Genomic DNA, 26,893 nt, shown 5'->3' on the forward strand with positions numbered 1-26,893 from the left:
TTTGAAAAGTTTGGTGCCCCACCTGGATGACTGGTGGTGCAGATTTTAATAAATTGTGTTTTCTGCAATGGTGAAAACAATGGGTGAAAAGAAACCAAATGATCAAATTAATAAATTATGTTTACAAAACTCAAAACTCACAAACTCAAGAAATATCAGTCCAAAGGTCTCATGTCCATCAGCGCATGACATAATTCAGGGCATGACATATTTCAGTTATTGGCTTTTAATCCAGACAGTGTTTTTAACTTTATTAGACACAACTCTGCAAAAACTAATATAAACATTTACAAATTAAATTCTTCAGAAACCGATACAAATGAGCATGCTTAGCATGAGCATATTGCAACAAATTTATCGGCCTGTCTCTCGGACATATCGGCATGGATATCTGAGCAACACCTTCAATTGAACTTATCCAAAACTGAGATCCTGATCTTTCCGGGCAACAACTCCCCTCAAAACTCCTCAGTTCAAATTAGCTCCCTACTGTTAAAACCTACGGCGTCTGCAAAAAGCCTTGGAGTTTGGATTGACGACAAACTGAGTCTGAACCATCAAGTTGCTGCGATCTCCAGATCCTGCAGGTTTACTCTTTACAACATTCACAAGATTGGGCCTTTCCTTTCACAACAGGCTATGCAGCTCTTTGTCAAGCAAATGGTCATCTCTAAACTCAACTATTGTAACTCTCTGCTGGCTGGAGCTTCTGCGTTTACCATAAAACCCCTCCAGATGGTCCAGAATGTGGCAGCCTGCCTCATTCTGGCTAAAATACACCCATGTCATGCCTCTTCTCACCTCTCTCCACGGGCTCCTGGTAGCTGCTCGCATTGAGCTTAAATCCTTGATGCTTGCCTATGAAATCCTTGATCTCGCCTATGAACCAGAAGACCCGGGTTCGAATCCCACTTACTACCATTGTGTCCCTGAGCAAGACACTTAACCCTAAGTTGCTCCAGGGAGACTGTCCCTGTAATACTGATTGTAAGTCGCTCTGGATAAGGGCGTCTGATAAATGCTGTAAATGTAAATGTAAATGTATAGGGCTGTAAATGGAAGTGCACCGTCTTATATCAACACACTACTAGCTGGCTACACTCCTGAATGCCCTCTCAGATCTGCAAACAAAATGAGACTGAAAATTCCGTCTTCACGGGGTAAAAAGTATTGCAAACGAGTCTAACACTAACACACACACTCACAAAGAAAAAAAAATCAACAAAAAAAAAGCATGTTCTATTCTTGCCAAGTTAGGCCTTTTCAGGGCTCATAGTTTTTTGACTCACAATCTATGGAAACCAAATGAGAATTGCTGGTGTATTCTCCTTGTAAGTCGCTTTGGATAAAAGCGTCTGCCAAGTAAAGTAAAGTGTAAGTAAAGCTTAGGGACTTGAATAACTTTGACAAGAACAAAATCTCAAACATACAATTTTTAGTAGATCAAGAGCATTTGCATTTACATTTACAGCATTTATCAGATCAGAAATAGACCATGGAGCTAAGGAAAAAGGTTTTCTAGTCCATTACGAACCATTAGATGAACAACTGGCTGCCTTGAATTTAGCATTCTTCTTTAACATTTTGACACATACCAAATGTTCCTTGTTCACAGCACCCAATTCATGGAGAATGCTTCCCTGTAAATGTCATCTTTTAGCAGGATTTAGATCCTTGGCCCACTTTGAAGATTGTTTCAGAATGGTTTCCGAAACACAAGGAGTTTCAAGTGTTGCGTGGACCTTCAAATTCTTTGCAATCCAATGGCGCACCTCAGGGACGTACTGGAAAAAAAGTCCAAATCAATGGGGACACATACATACAACCCACCAGACTTAAAGGATCTGCTACATACAGCTTAGCTTCAGAGGTGAAATATATTCAATGCCTCAAAAGGCCTGTTTTGGTGTCAAAAGGCAGACCTCAATCTCTGAATCTTGATGGTGTTACGGCTGATCAGTATATATATGTCAAAGTGACATGCCACAGACTTGCTGATACATTATTACAAATACTTGTTAATCTCAAAAACAGTATTACCAAGTTGTATATTTAATAAGTATATTTTACATGTTAGTGTTCTTTCCTGCCTAGCATTTTGGATGGCGTGAAATGACACAATTGGTCAAGGTTATGAGTACTTTTGTCAGGCCTATGTTTATAAATCACAAACCTATTGCGGGGGAGTTAATGAGTTCACCTCTCTTAAAAGAGCAACCAGAGCAGGTACATGAAATCATTTTGAAGTGCTGTATTACCAGATGAAGTTATTTTTCCTCTACAGATATTGCTTACTGACCTGCTCATGGAAGTAAGCACGGTTCATCAGTTGAGCCCCACTCAATAACAGCGATTACCATATTTGCATAATTCCTGCTAGGATGCCAATGGCACAGAAACGGGCCAGTGCTCGGTTTCAGATTGTGCACTTCAGATCCACATGATTAACTTCTTTCTCATCACACTTCTTTCCCTTCACCCTGAAGAAATGGATGGTCAATAATAACCTAGAACGGCATGTTCATATAATATTCATGAAGTCGCAAATGCAGTCCTTCCAAAATAGTCTTTTTTTTTTTTTTTTACAGGGAACAACCTCTGAAGGTCAGTATAAACTGACTGTGCTCTGCCTACACTACAACAGTGGCAGAACAATGAAGTGCTGTTCTGTAGCAAAGTTTATTGCATGCATTTTCCATGTGCAGAATACAGGAAAAAATATATAGGAAATAATACTAAGACCAGAGGTTCTAGAAATTAAGACAGCAGTATATTGCCAATAAAATCTGGTGTCATACATTCTTGCATTATACAAAACACAGATTATTATCATATTTATTACAAATTTTTTGGCAGAAAAGTGCTTTTATGAATGACTTATTTCTTCAAAAATGAATGTCAAGTTGTTTAATTTGTGAAATATGATATGCTATTCCTGTCCAATACTGACATGGTCTAGTTAATGGTTTAAGAATCATCATAGTTTAGTCTTTAGAGCAGCAAGGTCACATTTTGTGGAAAACGGGCCATTACACAACAATTCTGGAATATAAAAGAATGTAAGCATTGTAAGCTCCACACTGAAATAAACAAAATACCTGCAAACATGTATTAATGCCTCATGACCTCTTACATGCTCACTAATAATGAAAGGGACTAGCATGTTTCCTTTTCATGAAATAGTCTGAAAGAGCATTATTACAAATTTATATTGTAAAAGTCAAGTATTCAACATTTTATTATGTCGAGCACAGGCCATGGCCACCTGTACATTGCCAGTAATCCAAGTCCGTGTCTTGAATCTTTTTGCACAAGATGAGAATTTCTTTTCTTTTGATCGCTCTCCATGTTGGGATTTTGTTAATGACCTTTAAGTAAATCTCATAATCTCCAAAAATGTTTTAGTAGTTTTAAAATAGTACTTGTTTCACCCCAATAGAAGACTCACACCTTCCCCCTGTTCTGTATTTTTGCCTATTTTTTCCAACTGTAGCAACATTTAAAGAATTTGCATTACTTAACAACTGCTTCACTGCTGTCTTTAGTGGATCAGTCTATTTTAGTGTGTGTGAGTAAGGGGGTCCTTACGCTGATAACAGATAACAGCTGAGGACAATTGTCTTTTGTTATCTCCTAAACAGGCAGGTCTATTTCAGATTTCTTCCTTTTAAAGAGTGTCATCCAGCTCCACTATGTGACGGTCCCCTCCCTGGCTGCATTGATATAAAAGCTTTAGGAGAGGCTTGGGCCATCTGTGCTTTGTTCTCCTTGCCTCATTTCATTTGCTTTGTGTTAGTGCTCATCCCAGCTCAACCGGGAGGCTCTTCAGCACCATGGCCCCAAAAAAAGTCGAGCCAAAGAAACCGGAGCCCAAAAAGCCTGAACCCAAGAAGGAGGCCCCACCAGCAGCCAAACCCCTGCCAACGCCTGAACCTGAAGCTCCCAAAGAACCGGAGTTCGACCCCAAGAGCGTCACAGTGGAGTTCACGCCTGACCAGATTGAAGAGTTCAAGGAGGCCTTCACGCTGTTTGACCGCACACCCACTGGGGAGATGAAGATCACATATGCCCAGTGTGGGGATGTGATGCGTGCCCTCGGCCAGAACCCCACCAATGCAGAGGTCTTGAAGGTTCTGGGTAAGCCTAAGCCTGAGGAGATGGGTCACAAGCTGGTGGACTTTGAGACCTTCCTGCCAATGCTCCAGCACGTCTCACGCTCAAAGGACCAGGGCACATTTGAAGACTTTGTAGAGGGCCTGCGTGTCTTTGACAAGGAGGGAAATGGCACCATAATGGGCGCTGAGTTACGTCATGTTCTGGCAACGCTTGGCGAGAGGATGACTGAGGATGAAGTAGACAGGCTCATGGCAGGGCAGGAAGATGCCAATGGCTGCATCAACTATGCTTCTTTTGTCAAGCACATCTTGTCTGGGTGAGCTGGGCTTCCAAAGGACAATTGACTTTTTCTGCTTTTTTTGGCCATTTTTTCAGGGTTTTGAACTTTTTTCATTATTACTTAGAGCATTTACGTTTTAAAGATTTAATTAGAGCATGAACATCATACAGAATAATCGATGTATAATATGTAATAAAGAATAAAAACAAGGCTTCACATCAATTGTTAAAGATCAAGTTCTATGGAAGATGATTACATATTACGTATGAAAGTGAAAGGTGAAGTAAACAAAAATATCTTGCATACATTAATAAAAATGACACTGGATAAGGACAAATAGCACGTAAACACACAAATACATAAGTTGGTGGGTCCATATGTACTGGGTGTTTTTTAGTGTTGAGATGGATGATGGCAGGATTGCACAGGTTAGAAGGCTTAGGGCTAACTGTAAATGAGGATGGTTCCATCAAAAATGATTAGAAACAATCAAAACTGTCTCTCTGCACAAACAAAGGAAGTGAAGAACACATGTGCTCTTCTTGATTTGGCACATATTTAAGCCTTTTTCTGGCTCGTCATGAGACACACATCCATATGTCGGCCCATCTGAGAGAATGTAAGACGTGTAATCTGAACGATTTGGTGCCCCATCCCTCCTCCCTTTCCCAGTGCCGGCAGCCCTCTGTCGAAAGGCTATAGTGATTCCTGACACACCTTCCCTCGTCATCAATCAGACAGATGCCCTGGGGGCCTTCTCCTCTGATCCCCGATGTTGAGCAGACACTTGGCTTAACAGGGGCTCGCCAGGCTGTAAGCATGAATTTCACACTTCCCAACACCAGGGGAAACTCAGAAAGCCAGTGTGGCTTAGTGGGTGGCTGAGGTGAATGTGGCTCCGGGAAAACATCAGATAAATGAAAGATGAAACTAGACACACATTTCTGATGGATCCTAAAAACCAAAGAGGGTCCGCTTTTAATTTATCAATGAGATAGGAGTGTTTATATCCCTCCACTGTAATGTCATCAAACTGAATATATTTTGTTAAATTTTTTCACAACTCAAAGCGCAACAGAATTTTTGCAAGTTTGCAGGGTAGTGAACAATAACATCCTGCAAAGATTTCACATGGAAGATGATACCAAGATAACAATGCCCATACATTATTGGCATTCCATAAAAAATAGCAAATTCTTCCTCTGCTGCATGAAATTGTTTGATGTGGCATTTGGCTCTACACTTTGTTGCCCCTATTTTACATCGTACTGAATGTTGGATTTGTAATTATGCAATTTTTCTTTACAGTAAAGGGGCAATGCAATGTTGTACATTCAGACATGTACAATTTAACAAAAAACAACAACATCCACTAATATGCTTTAATGCATGAATACTGTGTAATGCATTAATACATACATGTACATTATGATTCATTTACCTCATGTTTAATGCTCAAATAAAGTTTTATGACACTACCTGCCAAAAATCTGTAGGAAATGAAACATTTTACCCTGAATTTCTTGCTTTCCTTTATGTACCCCACAGTTCATCAATTGCTTTTTCTCTTCCTCTCTCGTTAACAATAACATTATGTACGTGTTGAGTCACACCTGCCTCACCCATGCCTCCCTGGGCTAATTATCATCCAGAGTCAAAAGCTATTTAATCCATTAAAATCGCTCTCAACTGTTCCCACTAATTGGGTGCGATTTGGGCGAAATTCATTGTTTTGGAATCAGGGATTGATTGCCTGAAGTAAACGGAAAAGGCAGTGAAAATTGATTTGGGGACAGCACGGAAACAATGGCAAGCTCTGAGATGGAAAGGAGACATTTATTTTCACAAACAGTCAACTCATTAGAATTCTACCCTGTGCTTGCTCTCTGTACATGTAGACACTATTACTTCCGGGTTGGTCTTTAATCAACAGTTCTTTTCAGATCACAGGACGGTTGCTGGCAGGATAGTGTGGGTACTTCAGTACTTTGATTAGAGACAGACTATTGATGACCAAGGCAGTACACTGTAGCTGTAGAATGTGTCCACCTGTTTAAACTTTTAAAATTTGCTATACCGGGCTATAATGCATGTAGACGCATTAAAGTGTCCAGGGATTATTTGTTGTAAATACAACATTATTATTAGTCAATTATCCTCAAATATTTTTAATTCAGAAACCCATTCATTCATTGGTGCATTCATGCATTTTGTTCATTTATTCATATACAAGCCCTCCTGCTTGTCTATATTATGGGTCCCTGAACCCAGCTAAACTGAGACGTTTCTCAATACTGAAGTACTGCCTTGGTAGTGTACAGAGTAGTGTTTGTCTCCATGGAAACTCCATGGAAAAGCTGAGAAGACATTGTGATTTGGGCATACAGGAATGCACTTGAATTACAAATGTATTAAATGGACTTTTCAAAACCCCTTTTATTCACAATAAATCATTTGGCTGGAAAAGAAGCTGTTTCCCAAAGCAGCAGTATCTCATGTAATGCTGAGAATAGCAGCATTGTTACAAAAGTGCATCAATTGCATCAATCGAATGTTAATTCAATGCTACAATGGCTCATTTGATTTTTAACAAATGTCCCCTGCACTTTCACCAAGTCATCTGCACTAGGACCATTAATCATTCTAAAGAACAATACAGGTGACTTCCACAAAGCATACTCTGCACGGGTGCAATATTGATAAATTCATGATGCTTTCCGGACTCTACCTATAGCTAGTTGTGAAGGATGACATGAGTTCAGAGTTTCATTTTTCGTGTGTGTTTTATGAAGATGAAGACTACATGGTAGGTACACAAAAAACTCTGAGCCTGAACTTTTTTCCATGCCTGGAAGGTGAGAACCAACCCACTTTTAACACATTGTTCGCCCCTGGGCCCAAATAGTGTATATAAATAGCCTGATATATAACAACCCTGATTATCATTAGTGTCAAGCAGGGTTCATGGGTAAACCAGGGTTTAATAGATGGTGAATAGGACAGGGGAAACATCACCAAACAATGACCCGATGGCGAACAGACAAGAACAGGGCAGCTTTATACAATACTGGCCAGGGACAAAGGGGGCTGGCAGCATCCTCCCGACAAACCACGGCTCCTTGGATCTCAGCGGGGCAGCATTAGCTGCGTCATTCTGTCACGATGGCTGGACATGGCGAGGAAGAAGGACATATACGCAGGACGTCACGAAACAGGGGTTTACTAGATGGTGAACAGGACAGGGGAAACATCACCAAACAATGACCTGACACAAAAAGGGCAACTTTATATAATCATACACAGGTGTACACAATCAGGAAACATAATAACACAGGACTAAAATCAAATTCTGGTCCGAACTTCGGACCCAGATTGGCCCATGCCGGACCGGATCATGAAACCAATGTTTCTACAGAGTCTCGCATGATGGAACTTAAAAAATACATTTGTGCTCATTTTTTCATTACAATCACCAAACTACAAGGCTTCCCACAGAAGCCTGGGCAGAAAAAGAATGAGAAACAAGCTGCAACTCTCTGAACGGCGAAGCAGAATGGCCAAAGCACTCTTTACACCTACAGAACCATAAACAGGCTAGGGGAACTCATATTAAAGTGAAATTTTCATGATGGGGACCTTCAAAGTAACACCTTAAATTATCAATTATAGTAAATTATGTGGAAATAAATTAACAACATTCAAACATGTGGTGAATATACACAGTATATGCTTATATTTTCAGTAACATCTTTGTGCAGAGCACCAGAACTCTTTACTTTACTTTGCAGACACTTTTATCCAAAGCGACTTACAAGAGGAAGACACCAGCAATTCTTGTTTGATTTGAGTTTACAAAACTAAGAGCCCTGATAAGGCCTAACTTGTCAGAAAAAGAATGGAAATTGTTAAGTGCTAGACAGAAAAATCTTTTATTTTGTGCAGTGTGTGTGCATGTGCGTGTGTAAGTGTTAGATTCGTCTGAAATACTTTTTGAATAAGTGGGTTTGTACTCTGGGCCTAGTAGGCCTTTTCAGCAAAACATCTCTGCTTTTAACTAATTGTTTACCTTCCGACCTATTGAGATGCTATTGCCATACCAGGAAAGGTAATGGCAATTTTAGTTTTACAAAGATAACTAGGAATTGATTAGTAGCCATTGTCTAAAAAATTTTTATCCATTTTTGCATCTCTCTCGTGATAATGAAAAAACAATCAAATCAAATGAACGTTTCATGAAAAATCAAGCATTTAATTAAACAAATTTACAACATGTGAAACACCTTTACCAATTACTAAAACAAAATTACAAGCATTGAATCACATGGAAAGTATAATTAAGTTTTTTTATTTTAGTCATTTTCGCAGCCACGTCAGTTTGACAGAGTTTGGCATGGCACATGAATGTTCTCAGCCATATTGTGTTTGTGACCTGTGGTGGCCTGATTCCCCCGTCCTGGCTGAGTCCCCACTAGTGTCACAGAATGGGCTCTGGTTGCTGTAACCCTGTGTAGGACTAAGACGTATGGAAAGTAAGTAAAACCATAAGAGGAATAGTGTGGCTGTGAAAAAGACATGTCTTAATGTGTTAAGTGCACTAATTCTTTTTTTTTGTTAGTGTAGTTATGCCCAACTTACGTGCTTAAATTTGATGAAAGAAACTTTCATCAAACTTAATTTGATTATATGTATCCATTGCAAAAAATCTTTTCACATTGTATGTGTGTTTTGCTATGACTATGCATTTTCACTCTGATGTTCTTCTTATTATACCTGAAATCTCAAATTTACATTTGAACTAAAATGGCATGAGGTTCATGTTCCAAATACCTAAATTTCCTTTTTTTATGTGTGTTTGTATGGTCTGTATTCTTATGTAACCCCTGTATCCCCTTACTGTTTGCTCCACAGGTTCTCAAAGTTTGGATGTAACAACCTCCTTAAAAAATGTTTAGCTATGGATGATATGATTTGCTTCTTGGAATAATGATGGCCCAAGACCTGAAATTACAAAAAAAAAAATAAAATCCAATCTTCCTGTTAATGATAATGCATAATACACAAGTATATGCCCCCTAAACAAAATAAAAAATGGAATAGCATAAATATTAAATTCAGGTGGAGTGGCATAGCATGTGCATAGTTAAATTAAACAAAAAAATTGGATTTGTAAAGGCAATTTACAGCAATGCTAATTTCTTGGAGGCTGAGAGGACTGCAGAGATAATGGTGTATGTCAAATTTACTAAAATGTTTAATCAGCCTGCGGCATGCAAAGGTTGTCAGGTTCCAGTGCTCGTGTGCATGTTGAACGGTGAGCGTGTTTTGTTCAGTATGTGCAGAACCCTGATTGCTCTGCAGAAGGGATTACCCCTGCTTCAGTCTGTTATTGGACTTAGCCACTGGCAAAAAAAAAAAAAAAATCCTTTCAGCGTTATTTCACAGCGTTAAATAAAAGCTGTTTAATTGTTGCCATTGGTTTGGTGCCATTAAAGGGTATTTTAGTGATCACAATTGCACAGAGAGAAACTCTTTTAAGAAGCTGGTAAAATATGGCGTCTTAGCTGTTTTCTCACTGTGGATTTCTGCTGTGAGAAAGGAGAAGTTGGTATGGCTGTGAAATGACACCAGTTTTGTTACCACCTTGCCGTGTTGCGACACCAATAGTGACAAAAAACAGAAAAATTGAAATTGCTTCGTTTGCAGCATGGCCATGTGCGTGGAAAACGCATCTTAAAAATGAAACTGACTCACAGGGGGGGAAGTTGAATTGTGTTTTCCATGATTTGTGTTCAGCAATTTCAAGGACACAAAAATGGAAACCAAGAATGGTGGCTGATAGCACAAAAATCATCAGAAATACATTTGTAGGGAGGTCATTAGCATTTGGGGTGGTAGTAGCCTAGTGGGTACTACACTCGCCTATGAACCAGAAGACCCGGGTTCGAATCCCACTTACTACCATTGTGTCCCTGAGCAAGACACTTAACCCTGAGTTGCTCCTAGGGGGGACTGTCCCTGCAACTACTGATTGTAAGTCGCTCTGGATAAGGGTGTCTGATAAATGCTGTAAATGTAAATTTGTATTAAAATAAATGTGAAACAGCATTAAGTGTAAGTAAATGTTACATGTTCATAATTCGACAGTTGAATTCAGGCAGTTGCTTACTCAGGGAAAAAAAAAAAAGATTAATCTTGTATTATAGGTATTTTATTACATTGTATTACGTCATACAATCAAAGCAATGGAGTGTAGGTTTCTATCGATATGGCATAGTATTGTAAAAATTAAGTGAAAATTATAGAGCATTATTCTCTTAAAACAGCTGACGCTGCAAAAAATATATTTATGCGCTATGACAAACTTCCTGCTGTTCATAGTAGGCCATGAAGTCAACAGCGTAATTACAATAAAATCTCTCACATCAGTAAAATAATTGGTAAATTAAATCATGTTTCTACATGACAGGCAACCTCACAGATATCTCAGCCATCATAAACATTGTGCTTGTCTGGTTTCCTGCAGAGATTGCCAGATGTGAATTAAATAAATGGAAGTGTCCTGAGGGAAATCACTCCCTAGAAGGGCAGTCTCTGGAGAGGGAGACATAAGGTACTCTTTTGTAGGCCAGAAATAAGGTCATAAATGGTTATGTGATAAATAAAAAAAGTGGGGAAAAAAACCTACATTGTTGAAATGATTTCTAAAATGTTCAGACAATGATTACGTGCTTTAAATACCCTTAACAAAACCAATAAACTGTGATGAAATAAATAATAATTAAAAAAATCCAGAGAGCAGTTTCCAAAGTCAGCACATAACCGAAAAGTTCCTATTTAGCCTCGCCTTGTGCCATGGGGTGACAGTAATATGGGTTAAAGGAGCTGATACCCTGACAGGATGACAGGTGTTCACCCTGCCAACTGCTGATGTGCATTTTTCATTTGACCTGAATATGAACCCCAATTTTACAGCGTCTCCTTATCAACACTGCTCAGGGTCTTTACCGTGATATCACTTGAGCACCGGAATATCCATAGCCGGGCTCCATTTCTGCAACGCACTTCTTCCTTAGCTCCTACTGTGACAAATATTAATTGTGGGTGAGCCAATTGGCAGCACATGCGTCTTGACTTGATTTCCCTTGATGGCGAAATGAAGTAAGTGAAACCTTTCTCCTCTCAGAGACTGACTGTGAAATCATAATTCTGTGAGACTCAGCGGGCCAAGATGAAGTCGAAACAATTAACTGGGATCCGTGCAGGAGCCCTAGTGAACTGTTTTAGCGTACCTGGGTCATGCATTGTGACGGGTTCATCCAGTGGTGAACACTTTGCAAGGTGGGATTAGAATTAATGAAGCAAAATTATCATAGGTGTGTGTGTGTGTGTGTGTGTATTAGTGCTGGCATCAGTCCTGAACGTTCACATATTGAGACACACTCTGTGCCCGCAATTTATCAGCATCTCTAAACGCGCATTCAGACCGCCCGGGTAGCAGGTCCCTCTTGGAAACAATAACCTTAGCCTGGTGTCTGAATGCAAAAGGCTGTAGGAGATCATGTCCCTGAAGTGAAACCGCATCAGGCAGTGTGCTGCTGAAACGCTGCTGTCACAAGCCGACGCCCGAAAGGGACTTTTTAAAGAGAATAGCCTGTCTGTCTGGGCTTAAACAGTTCTTCGTAAATGACTTCATGGTTTTAATATTGCTCCGTTGTCAAAATAGGGCCCACTCCTCCCACCGATTTCTGTCAAATGTGTCACTTTTGTATTTTATTCATTTTTGTTTTATTTTAATCCTCAAGATGAGGGCAGTTTCTGAAAAGTGATGGCCGCTGCCAGTGCTAATGCTGTCTTTTTCTGGTGGCAATGCGATTAGCTTGCTGCGTTTTGCAGTCGGCAGTGAAAAATGTTAGATTACCCACATGATAATCATGTTGCCATCAAAAAAAAAAAAATCCTCCTGACAAGCGTGGCGTGAAAACTGTCACACCTATTATAAGCTAATAGGATGCTGGAGCAATGTAAACATCTGTCTTGGTGGTATTTATGTGTGCAACAGAGCAATTTCTCCTCAGTCTCAAATGTTCCCATACAGCTTGTGTTCGTTGTCCCCCTGTTGCCCATGTCAATGGTTCATGAAATAAATAAATAACTTCATAAACTCACACATCTGCCAGGTTAACGGAGATCTCCTCCAGCATTTGATTGGGGAGACGAAACCCGTTCTTCTGAGCACCCTGCACCCACCACAAAGACACGGTCACCGCCCTGGTGGACCATGCCACATTCTGCACCCATTTTCGAGAAAGGCCTGGCTGTAGAAACTGTGCAACGCGGAGCTCCACAATAAGCAGAAAAACGTCACCTCCATACCTCACCACTCTAACCATGAATAAAGTTCTTATGTGTTTCCATGTACTGTGGAGATCACATTTCACCTTACTGTGGACGTGCTGTGTTTCTGTCTACAGTGGAGCTTCACACCTCACAGTGGCTGCAGCCAGATGCTCTTGCCATTTCTCAGGAAGATGAACGACATGACGCAGTCATATGACAAGTCAGTGCGTCATCGTTTACCCCACCGCGTGTGCTGTCGAAGACAGCTGAGGCAGAACACGTTGCACATTTTTTATTTCTATGCTTTTCTATGTGCATTTTTTGCACAGCAAAACCGCCTTAACTGCTTCTGTCCCAGAATTAGTCACCATTTGTAGTTAACTGTTGTCAGTGTCACCACCATCATATTACATTCACGTGGAGGCCGCACAAGCTTGTTAAAATAACCTGATATCGCTGTTCGGTTCTTAATATTGCAACAGGGTTATTCAATGATGAATGCCAACACATGGATATCAGACGCATGTGCATGCGTCTTAATATGAGTGAAAGATTACTCAATAATATATTTAATTGAAGTCATAACAAGCAATAAAGCATATTTCAACTGCTGCATCAATAAGACTGGCCATAAAACACACACTCATGTACACAGTTATAATAGTTTTATATGAGCATCTATATATTGATGTCATTCACTGTGAACATTTCATTCGTAATTAATTTGACCGTAAAGGTTCATATCCCCACACACCGCCCAGTAAACACACAATATTACATTTTCTCATTACATTATTGTAATTTGTGGGTATCAGACTGTCAGAGATGTGATGGAGATGTTCACATCATATTGTAATAATGTTCATTTCTCCTTGGCATGTCTCAGAATTAAATTAAAAACAAATTAGAAACAATCAACCCTAACCCTCTTTCGAGTACCTGACCATTCTGGCCCATGCTCAGTTCTGCTTGTTACATATCACCATTTACAGCATTAATAATGTGTATGCAGAAAACATATATACACTTAAGGTTTTGGGAACCACCATTCTGTTTCATGGTACATAAAGACACTATAAAATTTGTACGTTATTATTGTATTGTATTTTGATGATATGAACTATATGCAATGCAATCAGGAATGTATATTGTATGATGTGTATAACACAATATTAATATATACAACAATGAATCTTTAACATGATTGGGATTATCTTGAAAAGAATACGATTTTGAGTAATACAGTTCCAATTCTCCTCACATTTCTGGTATTAATGCTGATAATTGTCTCTGCTTCGTTGAAGCACAGAGTGAGGCCTCGCCAAAGGCCACGGTTTAAACACCTTCTGGCAAAATGTAATTGGAGGAAGCCACACACTGTGAGCACCGGTACTGGAGGTTACACACCTGGCTGTGGAGAAATCTTGTCGGATTTTTATTCTCCTGCATGACAGGGAAGGTTAGGATGGGAACATATAATTACCAGCCTAAAAATTCCAACTGTTGGCCCTAATGGGGAAAAGTGACAGTAGATTGCCAAATGAGCCACGGAAATTGAACTCGGAGTAATGGATGAGCTGTCCATCCATTTACTCAGGACATTTTTCTCTATGTAAAGGCAGTGCCATTTCAGGCCCAACTTTAAATTAAAACCCCACCTGATTGTTCCATCTAAGACCAAACCTATTTGTCTCGTTGCCAAAGCAGAATGAAAATGCATTTCTGTTTTATATGCTCCTTCAAATTCATTTGGACTGTCAGAATGCAAAACTGCACTTCATTGCAGCTTTTTTTTTAGAACATGCTATTGTAAATCCATTCTGACGATTGTTTCAAATCACAAGGCTCAGACGGCCACCTTGCCAATAGTTATTATTTGTGGTGTTTGGAGGATACAGATTTTTATTGAATTACCAACATATTGCCACCTTTCTCTTACACAGGACTGCAGAGGGAAATTAAGGACACAAGTCGAGGAGGACTGGGAAGGGAAAACAGTGTTCTTCAGAGACTGGGTGGGGTCATGGAGGTCCCTGCCTCACTTATGTTTGTGTGTCATGCTGAATAAATTGCCTGAGCAACAGAAGAGGCAAGGCTCCGATGTCTTTGGGGTTGTTATCGACTGTATTTCTGTATTTCATTTCATAGCTGTTTGGAATGGTAATGATTACTTTGTTGGTCATTACATTAGTGGGCAGTAAAAATTAGTATGAAAAAAGCAAAGATGAACAGGATTCATTTAAAAGCTAGAAACCTGAATTGGTTAAAACAGTGTATTCTATTTCAAATATATACAAAAGGACTGGTTTCAGCACTGTCGAAAACAACATTTACAAAAGTCCATGTTCTCCGCTTAATATAGATCAATCTGTGCATTATTGTCCCATTGTTTTCAGTTTACTTATACATATTAATATACAAAAGTATATAAGTATACAAAATATGTACCTTGTTGGGACACTGACACTTTTGTCTGCCAACATGTGCACACACCTACATTCCCCATCTGTGATGTTCTGCACAAGATGTTGCAGAAGATTTTCCCAGAAATCGAAAATAAGGTCTACATTTTATCAATGCCAATTACTGCTTAAAAACTAAGGGAAATCTGCCAAAATGTGTGTAAAGAAAATGTGATTTATGTCTGATTTATGGATCTCGGCAGCTGAGCTATTTTCTAAGCATATTGCAAGTGCTAAGTTTTTTACATTTGCAACTTGTCATAGAATTTTGTAAACTTTGAGAAAAAAAACCCCTAATAAGCAGAATTTCATTAATACTTATTAGGACTATTAGAGCATAATAATGTCTCCCCTGACTATATTACATGTCATAATTCAGAAGTGCATTCAGAATGCACTGTTTTGCCATTTTTTGAGAAAAAAATCTCATGAGGGTTTGCAGAAATAAAGCTCAACATTTCTAACATAATTACTGATTTTTTTTGTCAGGCTGGCAGTATTCCATGGCTAGTCCCCCCAACATGCATATATAAACCATATTAGAAGACAATCCACTCCAGGTTGGTAGAGTCTCATTAAGTCATGGTTCCTAACTATATTGTATTTCCTACAATATAGTATGTATACTATATTGTATTATAAACAAGTGTATAACTGATGCTTAAAGACTTGTCCTCAATTACTCCTTAAGTTGAGTTCTCTCCAATTCATTTCTAGGAATTAGTCCAATAGTTTCCACCCTGGGGTCTTCTAGGCAGAGATCGCATTGGATCTGTGTTGAGGTTACCCAAATTATAATATAAAAAATTAACTGTATAAAATCCCAATGAGACAGATTTCCGGTCTATAGTACCAATCCTTTCTATATTCCCTGCTTTAAAATTTAGCCCATAACGGCCACAAAATTTGAGAAAATAAATGAGAAAAGACCTTGTTTTTTTTCTCCTTTTGAACAAATTCTGAACCAGAGAAAGAAATATGATTGCAGAAATGCAGGCATAGCAAGCCTCATTTACGTTGTGCATAACAAATGGAATAAAAAATAAGGATTTCCTGAATATCTTTTGACTTCAGGCCTTATTGTTATACACCAAGTGTATTTTTGTTTTGTCTAGTGTGTTGTCTTGCAGGATGCCCTGGTGATGTCTGCTAAAGTGATCCCTCCTGTTCCTGCCACCTATAATTAATGACACGCAAGTATAAATGTAAATTCTTTTCCCATTTTTTGCCGCTGCACTTTACTCCCCACATAACCTATTGCGGTCACTTCGGGTGTGAGAGGCAGAGATAGTTTTGGCGTTGGGCCTTGCTGTTAGTCTGTTTTTTTCCAGTTTATTTGTCATAATTCTTTTTTTTAAATTAGATGTCTATTTTGTTTTTTATTATGTGGTTGTGCATTTGTGATAGTGGCATCTTTCTTTTCTTTCCCTTGGAAAGTGTGCTGTACTCCTAGACTGGCACGTGAAATATTCAGGGGCTTGTCCGGGACTTTTTCTTTTCTTTGGTGCATTTGACATCTGTTTTCCTTTGTCAGAAGCACATTCATTTGGGAAATTCTGGTAAGGTGTCTCCAGCTGGATTCTCAAAATCCCCCCAACAAAGTTCATTTGTTGTTTATTTGAGTTTTGGGGTTGTGTTTTGGAAAGCAAACCTGGGAGGAGTGTTGCGGTTTGTCCTCTGACTGACCGTGAAACCTTCAATTGGTACCGCTCTTTGAAAAAAGAAGGTCTATTTAGGCAACTGAGTTAGGGAGGCTTAGGGATCCCAGTTCCTATACCCCTGAGGGTAATTGAACAGTGCGGTTTAATTGCATTTTTTTTTTGTACAGGGGACAGGCAGTGGAAGAATGCACCTCATTCGCAACATATCGCAACATTTGGGTTTTGTCATGATCTGGCCCGGAAGGGGTTACTCCGGTCTGGGATCCGGACCGTTTTCACCTGTGTCTTATTGTATAAGGCTGCCCTGTTCGTTTCTGTTCACTGTAGGGTCTTTGATATGTTACATGTCCACCATGTTATCGGATGTCTCCACTGTTCTGTTCTTCAACGATTAAACCCCGGACTGGATCAACCCCGTTCAGACCGGAGCATGACATGTGCTACTTCGGAGGGTACAAGTAATTCAATTCAATATTATATTAAATAGTGATCTTTTCCCTTTTTTTCTGCCGTACGCTTCCTGCCCCGTCTCACGATCGAAACTACTAACTTGAGACATAAAAGTTCTTCAAAATAAAGCTAAATAAACATCAATAAAACCTCACAAATTTGAATGTAAACCGGTTTTTCATTTACAGATGTGCTTGTGGGTGTAGTAGAAAACCTTTTTTTTTTCATAGCAGGGTAACAAACAAAAAGCAAGGCAGTGAGTGGCAAAAAGTAACGAAAAATGTGAATAAAGTTAATTCTGCAAACAGGATGGTGTCATGCTGGTCATCTGGAATGATGGCTGGACATGATGATGAAGAAGGACACATACACACAACGTCACCAGTGGTGGCCTAGCTGTTAAGGAAGCGGCCCCGTTATCAGAAGGTTGCCGGTTCGAATCCCGATCCGCCAAGGTGCCACTGAGGTGCCACTGAGCAAAGCACCGTCCCCACACACTGCTCCCCGGGCGCCTGTCATGGCTGCCCACTGCTCACTCAGGGTGATGGGTTAAATGCAGAGGACAAATTTCACTGTGTGCATCGTGTGCTGTGCTCCTGTGTATCACATGTGACAATCACTTCACTTTTAAATGGGTTTAATACAGGGGAACGGGACAGGGAAGACATTGAGAAACAAGTAACAATGACCCGACGGTAAACAGGCATGAACAGGGCAGCTTTATACAATCAGAAATAGGTGAACACGTCAGGAAACATTACACAGGACGAACATGAACCCCTTCCGGACCAGATCATGACAGATAGTTCCCGAAAAAAAAATTAAGATTTAAAAGTGATCAAAAAAAAAAAAAAAGCGTGTCTGCGCCCTGGGGGTTTGAAAAGGGGGTGAAGAGCCAGCGCTTATAGCTGTGATCATCTGCATTTTAGAAAAAAAATTATTCGATACATGAACAATTAATAGTTTTTCTTTTATGACATAAACAAGTCATGTGTTAAACCAGGCCATCATGTTTGTCAGGGTCATGTGAGCATTACATATAACTTGCTCATTTATAGAATGCACGGTTTTTATTAAATACATCCATTTACATTTCAACAGCTGTGGGACATAGATTTAAAGTGTAGATTAGGTTATGATTTAATTCTAATTATATGTTTTACTAAAATATTCACTACTATAAATGTGCTTGAAAATTTAAAATTAAATGTATTACTAATTATCACATGTATTACTAATTACTAGTTATTATATATCTACTAATGATACTCAAGTTTTTGCTCATCCTCTTCACCAGCAGTTGCATTTTTTAGCAAAAAACTTGTAAATATGCACACATTATTTGTTTCTACAGATTACAGCAGATTTTGCATAGGAAGAGGAAACGCATCTTTGAGGTCCTGTTTTGTGGTTCTAAATAAGTCCACTGTACTGTTTTCTTTTGTAGCTACCAGATTTGTGTACTAATGAAATTAAAGATTTGATTAGCTTGTTCCCATCTTTGTTTTTAGATGTGCTTTCTTGTTCCATTGTCCTGCACTATGGCACTGATGTGGGTGACCATGCTCCTTTCAAACAGCATGCGTACTGCATCAGTCAAACAAAGAGTGCCTCACAAGCAGTTTGCCTAACTTGCTTATCATAGGTTAGCTGTTCCCAGTTCTAGTGTGTTGAGCTTCCTGTTCTTTCTGATTCCTAAACCATATGATGCACAGACTATCACTGATCACTATGTCACTATTTTGACCACATACATTTTTTTACTTTTGCCAATGTGCCGTACCCCTAGACTGTCAAAAAAAGCCATGGCATGTGACAATTAATGTGGCTAGCAATGGGAATCTAAAATTCTCTCCAGATCGTACTGTCCTTAATGTCCTCAAGTAACCAGGACTTGCAGTTACAACCAGTAAGCCAATCGCATTTTTAAAGTTGCATTAGATGAGGAAGAGCCCTCCTTGATCAGGTCAGCACTTATGCTGGTACACCACAACCATTCACATTACTCACAGCTCAACAGAAAACACATTTTATGCTGCATCTTGTATTTATTAATGTATTAGGTTAGGTTATAGACCAAGGTGGTGCAATGGTCAAATATGTAAGTATTGGTTTTTCTTGACTGACACTTTTTTCTCCATATATTCAAAAGTTTTTCACTGATAATTTTTGGAATATTCAGGGAGTACATTTGAGAGACACTCCAGCCAATTAAACAAGCACAAAAATTGCATTATATGCTAATTGAAGTATTATAAGGCCTTTATTAGCTGTTTGCTTTTAAAGGCCACATCCCAATATATAAATGACTGCATTTTTTCCTGGTTGAATTCAAAAGAGTCAATCTATGCTATTTAATTAATTGCACACTTAAATTTAATCTGCCATTATCACACAATAGGCTCACCACATGTTCTGTAAACTGTAGGCTGCAGAAAATGTTTGACACTTCTGTTGTTTGTTTAGAAATGTGACCTTTTGCAAAAATATACTGTCTTCTTTTTCAAAAAAGAAAATTCTCAAAGTGCTCAGAAGGAAGTTTATTTTTCATTTCATTAATTTATGTATATTATAATAATAATAACATGCTGAGAATTTGAAAGACCAGTCGTGCTGCTGCTGTGAAAGTGAAGTGATTGTCATTGTGATGCACAGTACAGTCCACGGTGCACACAACGAAATGTGCCCACTGCATTTAACCATCAGTAGGCAGCCATGAAAGGCACCCGAAGAGAACTGTGTGGGGACGGTTCTCAGTGGCACCTCAGTGACACCTTGGCGGATCGGGATTCGAACCGGCAACCTTCTGATTATGGGTCCGTTTCTATGGACTGGAACCATGACCATAAAATTTTGAATCATCTGATTTGTTTGCATGACCAAGAGTTTGCTGGCATGACTGGCTCAAGCTTTTTTTGTCACACATATTCTTTCAAAAGAATTGTTCTTCCGATTAAAAAAAAGATTGTATTGTTCCACTCTAAACGGAGATACGCAGAAGAAGCTACCATGCACTATAAACATCCAGTGGCTCCATTACCAAGTCACTAGCTCATTGCGTGTTTACTCCCAGTACTGCAAGGGTTTTTGGATTGACAAAGTTTCCCATCAACCCCCACGTTCTTGACTTCTCTTTTGGATTATCCCTGCCTTCTTTTGTTTGCCGTCGACATTGCCAACCAACTGCCTGTCCCTGGATTGCCCGCCAGCTCTCTCCCTTGTGTCATCTAAATGCTTTCAGACGCCCCGACTGCCCATCCCTGCAGCCCACACGGTATTGCGCATGCACCATCTGCTTCACGCTGAGACGGCAAGTGTGCATGTGTGGAACAGATCTGGCAAGTGGTACAGATTCAGTACTGAGCACTTCACCATAGCTGACCACGCATTTAAATTGCGTTGGTTTGTGTGAATGTCCCGTCTTAATCGGAAAACACATGCAGTCGGCTGCAGCAGCACCAATTATAAACAATTCTGTGTTTTATAGCAGATTCTGTTTTATTTGTTCAATTCTGCTAATCACTCCGCGTTCATATGGACCCACCTTTCCTTTCCCGCTAGGCCACCACTGCCTCATTAAGAGTAGTCACCATGGAGATGCTGGGGATTGAACCCAGAACCTCATACATGCAAAGCATGCACTCTACCACAGAGCTACATCCCCACATTCAGGTATTGAACAAATATCTGGGTGGCCTGTCTTGATAGATAAGGGCAAGTCCGTCTAGAAGTATTGTACATGAGCGGCAAAGATGTGAGTCGAGAAGGAGAGTTGGTTGTCTATAGTTACTCCAAGGTTCTGCTGGAATGAATATTAGTTCATTTTTGGTGGGAGTGAGTTTTAGATGATGGACTGCAAAAGATGATGAAATGTGAGTTAGATATGCAGAGACCTTAAAGGAACCACGTACATCTGAGGGAGAAAAATGAATATGAGATGTGTCCAATTAAAAGACCACCAAATGTCCAATAAAGAGACCACCAGACGAAGCCTTGTCCCTAGCAAACTGCTGACGAGACAAGTTAGCATGAAACGTACCAGAGAGTCACCACAGCCACCACCACCATAATGGCTAAAGCCTCAGGGATCTTCAGGGATAGACCAGTAGCATTATAATGAACATGCAATGTACACCATGACACTCAACTAAAACCTACTCTGTGCTGTCCGGGACAGATGCTCGTTACTACACTTTGGAGTTTTCCACCACTACACCTTTTGGACTTTTCTCTTTTCTTAGACAAATCATTGAGACTTACTGTATGTGATTATGAGTTGTCATGATCCGGTCCGAAATGGGGGTTACTCCGGTCCGGGATCCGGACCGGAGTTTAATTGTTGTCATGTGTAATGTCCCCTAATCGTTTTCACCTGTGTCAAATGTATAAAGCTGCCCTGTTCGTTTCTGTCCGCTGTCAGGTCTTTGAAGTTATGTTCCGTGTTCACCAGTGTCTACGTCTCGGATGTCTCCCCTGTCCTGTGCTTCACCATTAAACCCCGGTTTCGTGATGTCAGGTGAAAGCGTCCTTCATTCCTCGTCATTCCTCGTCACTCTTCGTCCTCCTCTCCGTTCACCCGCCACGTCATGCCCGCATGGACGTGACATGAGTTATATAAGAAGTAAATGTTGTTGTTGTTGTGTGTCATCAGCATAGCAGTGGCAAGATAACCCATTTCAGGAAATGACCTGAGCCCTGAGTAACGCTAGAGGTGAATCTGCATGAAGCAGACGTAGATCCTTAACAAATCACTTGGTAAGACCGCCCATCAAGGTAGAAAGCAAACCATTGCTATGCTGAATCCAAGTTTCTTCAGGATGGACAGGAGAGTCAATCAAATGCTAAAGCGAGGTCAAAGTGAATACGAACAGATGAAAGTTTTGCTGATCTGGCCACGTAGCTTCTCAGAAACAGCCAGAAGGGCTGTCTCAGTAGAATGACTTGCTCTACTGGTTAGGACTAAGCTGTTATGGAAAGGGAGTAATTACGAACCCAAGGACCTATCAAATGGATCTATTAAGCCCAAAATGGATGTGTCTTTGACATGGCAAGAACAATATGCATTGCTTCATAAACCAACAGGTCCTCTGGCAATCATGTAGCTCAGATTGCATTTAATAGTGATTTTATTTTCAAAATTTTGGCTGATCTGGTGGGTTGGTCTTTGTGTGTGTGTGTGTGTGTATGTGCGTGTGTGAAAATGTGTAAAATCTTTACATTTCTAACCTTTCATTTTTTTTCATTTCAGCCTTCTGTTTCTTTGTTAAATTATACATTTGAGACTATACTTTCATTTCTCATTTAATGGCCATCAAAAGCATTTCTTTTTTATAATTAATTTTCTAAAAAAAAAGTGCCTTTCATCATTTTCCTTTGTTTAAATGGTTGGGCCCCCAGGGTGACAATTACTGACCATTGTTCCACGCATGCAAAGGACATGGTATGTGACCTTCTCATAGTCAAGCACCATGCTGGCTTACGATGTTTGGGCACCTTGACTGAAGGCACTTGCGCATCTGTTTAGCTCTTCCTCTCTTCCTCTGCAATCGCCTGTGATGTGACGTGACACTGCTGACAACTTCATAGACGTCCAATTAGAAACCAAAAAATGTATCTTGTAGAGGTGAGGATGCTGAACAAAGAGATCGCCTCGAGATTCCCACCGACTTTACCATTCTAGCATCATGGATCAATATTGTCTCTGTTAATGAGGGTCTTTGATAAATGGGAAGTCAACACAGTCTGCTTTTTTATTTCTTTGGTGCTGAAAAAATGCCTTTGCTCACACAAAAGTTAAATTATATATATTTTTTAAAGTGGGCAATTATTTAAAAAAAAAAGAGGTACAAGTTGCAAAGGATCGTGCGTTTTCCTATGTCCACGAAAAAAGTAAAGAGGTTTGGATGATGTGTGATGCCAATGATGTTACAATGATGTATGATGCTACAGACGAAACTAGATTTTTTTAACCAAAAATTATCAAGGGCTTGGAGCAACGTTGATGTGACTTAAAAAGAAGCCTCTGCATCAAGCTGTGACCATGTTATATAACAGATCCCCTGATTAAACAATATGCTCACACATAACCACCGGGGGAGATTCATGCAGCCTCTGTCCACAGTGTCTTCTAACATAGTGTATTTTTGGTGCATTTATTTTCAAAAAATATTCCCCCTATTCATGGTCCCTTGATCTCTCTCTCAACAAAGTCTCGGTGCGGCCACACAGGGCTACAACAGAATAAATCAGAAAAGCCCTGCTAACAACATGTTTGTGCCTGGGTGCCCTGCTGGCGCGGTGATCAGAAAAGCCGAGTGCTGTGCTGAGAGACCTGCGCCGAGACTGGGCCCTGCTGCTCCAGGCGGCGAATTATAAATGACAGAACGACTGCAGAGCCCGACCGCGAGCTACAAGCAATACACACAGACCCAGTGGGTCTCCGGCGCTTCTCTTTTAATGCTTCTTAATGAGGCCGCTGTCAAACAACTCCCGGGACTTTAAAACGCTACATCTTGCTGTGTTTGCCATGATTTTTTGCTTGATATAGTTGATATAGTTTTGCCCCATCCGTTTTGATTCAGTGTGTGTGTGTGTGTGTGCTCTGTAAACAGGACTGCAATATTATTAATTGGTCGTACAGTAGGGCCACATGTTGCAGCAGCGGTTGGCGATTTGGCTTCACACCTCCAATGCTGTGAGTTCAGGCCTTGTTTATGCGATGTTTGCATGCTCTCCCAGTGTTGGTGCAATACTCCTTCAGGTTCTCCTTCTATCCACAGGCAAGCATACTAGATTGATGTCCCAGGATGGGCTCCGGTATCACCGACCCAAAGTAACAGGATGGTTAAGGGCAGTGAGTGATTGAGAGTGAGTTTATACACTGTGTCACGAGACGGGAAACATCACCAAACAGGGACCTGATGGAGAACAGTGCAGCTTTATACAGGTGAAAACAATCAGGAACCACAGGAAGAAAACATGAAACTCATGTCCAAACCCCAGATCCAGAGTTGCCACTTTCCGGATTGGATGCTGACACTGTGATTTATTAAATTATATATATTAAAAGCTCTGCATAGTTGAGTCTTGAGATCAAACATTGTTGATCGATGTAAAGTACACATAAAAGTGTGTATAATTATTATTGTTACATATAAGTACTGTAAATTTATGAGTAAAGTTTACATTTACATTAAGTAACATTTGCCTTTTATATAGATAAGAAAGTAAACATTTTCAATACCATACAGTTTCTTTTTCAAAAATAGTATAGATCAGTTGCTCTGTGATTATTGGGTTTAATATAAACATTATTCATACAATTTTGAATCTATAAAAGGCAATTCTTTTTAGTTTTTTCTTCTTTGGTGATAGAGCCAATGTGCTTTCCTCTGTCACCTTTTGTCATGATAACTGGACAGTACCCTACAGTACCTAATGTCTTTAACAATAATGATAATAATATGGGTTGGACAAAAGTCTTTGGGAGGTACATTTATCTGGACTATGTATTGTAGCAAACAGGTTCCATGGTGGGGAGAGAAGATGCGTTTCACGCAGCAGAGTAGATCATAAAAACTAGTGTCTTTATGTACCAGGTACCAGCACAAGAGGTTTACAGCAGGGAAACAGGGGACTAGCAGATGCACAGTAAAAAAAATGCATTAGTACACCAATGAATTATGGCGCAGAAAGTAAAATTAAATATTTTAACTTTACTTTTACTATGTTTTTTTTTTATTCTCCTTTCTTTTTCTTCCCTTATTGACATTTTCCTACCTACGTTTCAGTTCCATTCACCTTACAAGGGTTGCGAAGGGTTGTACTTTTCTGTATGGTTTCTTTAAAGTCTTCTTTGCCCTCATACCTGTGTTATTTGAGTTGAGAAATAAAGGATTGTGCTTCAGACTTTTGCTTGCCTGACAAATTGAAAGTGAGGTTATGTGTAAATTGAAAACGGTGAAATTCTCATTTATGGGGAGGTGCTGTTATGGGAATTGTTAGAACCTCTTCAGAGTTCACAACAGAAACACTTCCTGCTGTGACCTCCCACTTAATAAGCATTGCTCTGGCATGTCATAAAATGCCATAAAATAAAACAAATAGAAATACTGAAAACTACAAGATGACATAGTGAAAAATATTCAAATCTTTATACTGGGAATTACCAAACTAATTTTAATAGCATTTTGAAAAAATGGGCATGTTTGACAGAAAAGGAAACATACAAAAGAATGCCTTCTAGATCTTATATAATTTGCTGAATTCAGGTGTAATGCCACCGCAGGGTGAAGAAGAGGCTCACACGCTCAACAATGTGATAAGTGGTATTATTAATAAGCACAAAAGAAAGGCCCAATGGCCAAAATAAACATGAAACTCAAAATAATGCACATAGCTTACCACCCTCACGTCTATGGTCTGTAATGCAGGGCCCTTTAAAAGCTACCTGCAGGTACCTGATCCCTCAAACCTAATGATCATTTGCTGTGAGTGACCAGAACCCAATAGGTGCCAGCTGGGTAAGCGCAGTGCCACCGGGGCATCACAACAGGCAGGCACAAACTGGCAGAATTGTTAGAAATACATAGAATTAGAATCGTTTTTTTTCACGTATTTATTTTAATCATGCCCCACAAGACCCATGCTTAGTGCCCAGTTTTGCACTTAGTACCAGTTTGAAACTAGTGAATTAGGAGACTTTTTCTGTAAATATAAGCTAAATATAATGTAAATGTACCTCTGATCTTAACTTCAGCCACTGAGCAAGGGGACCTGAATGTCATCTTGCTAATTCAAGGAGACAAACCGGTAACCTTGTAGAAACTGGTCCTTGTTGAAACATCCTTTAACGCCAGGCTTCCACTGCCCCATGTATATTACTAAATAAATAAATAATTTTTGTCAGAACAGCTAGTTATCGTACTTGATGTGCACCACTAAATTCAGAAAGGGTCAGCAAAGTCTTCCTCTGGTCAAGTATGGATTCATTAATTTCGATCGTTTCAAATAGAGAAAGCAATACCTGAACTGAGCAATCCATATACAGCGTGGTATTAGAGCAGTCGTCGAGACTGGGGCACGCCAAAACCACTGCTTTGTGGGAGAGACTGATCGATAACTCCAGGAAGCAACACTGCCCCTCAAGGTGTGTTAACTAGTTTTTTGGGGGCTAATCACTGTAATTATATATCGCCTGGCGGCCCTGTGAGTTTCTTTACGAATTTAAATCATTGTTAAAAAGTGTGTTCACTCTGCTTCCCATTAAAAAATATTTATAAGGACTTGGTGTGGAGCTTTTGATAATTTTTGTGTCAGAAATATGTAAAAAAAAATAAGGTTGAAAATCAGATAACATTTTTTTTCTTTTTTTTACAGTGCTGCAGGCTGCTCATTAAAATGCAGCAAATTGGTTTTGAGACTCAATCATTGAAAACACACATTCGGCCTATCTGCGAAAACACAAACAATGCATTCTTTAGCATTTAATTTGTGAGCATAATGGGCTCTCCAGACGAAAGGCTATAGTGACTGCTCTTTATCTTCAAGAAAGACTTCCATTTACTTTATTTCTCTGCACCTCTAGC

General features: G+C 39.7%; 1 protein-coding gene and 1 non-coding gene across 2 annotated transcripts; one reads left to right on the plus strand and one right to left on the minus strand.

The window, feature by feature from the left end:
- Positions 1-3,759: 3,759 nt before the first annotated feature.
- Positions 3,760-4,618, plus strand: LOC114785992 (myosin light chain 4). Its single transcript, XM_074933618.1, has one exon. The coding sequence runs from the start codon at positions 3,834-3,836 to the stop codon at positions 4,434-4,436; it is 603 nt and encodes a 200-aa protein (XP_074789719.1). The 5' UTR covers positions 3,760-3,833; the 3' UTR covers positions 4,437-4,618.
- A 16,280-nt stretch (positions 4,619-20,898) lies between these two features.
- On the minus strand, positions 20,899-20,970 carry trnaa-ugc (transfer RNA alanine (anticodon UGC)). The gene has a single exon. It is a non-coding gene; the product is annotated as a tRNA-Ala (tRNA).
- Between the last annotated feature and the right edge of the window lie 5,923 nt (positions 20,971-26,893).

This window comes from Denticeps clupeoides, chromosome 3, assembly GCF_900700375.1.
Source record: "Denticeps clupeoides chromosome 3, fDenClu1.1, whole genome shotgun sequence".
Classification (NCBI taxonomy): Eukaryota; Metazoa; Chordata; class Actinopteri; order Clupeiformes; family Denticipitidae; genus Denticeps; species Denticeps clupeoides.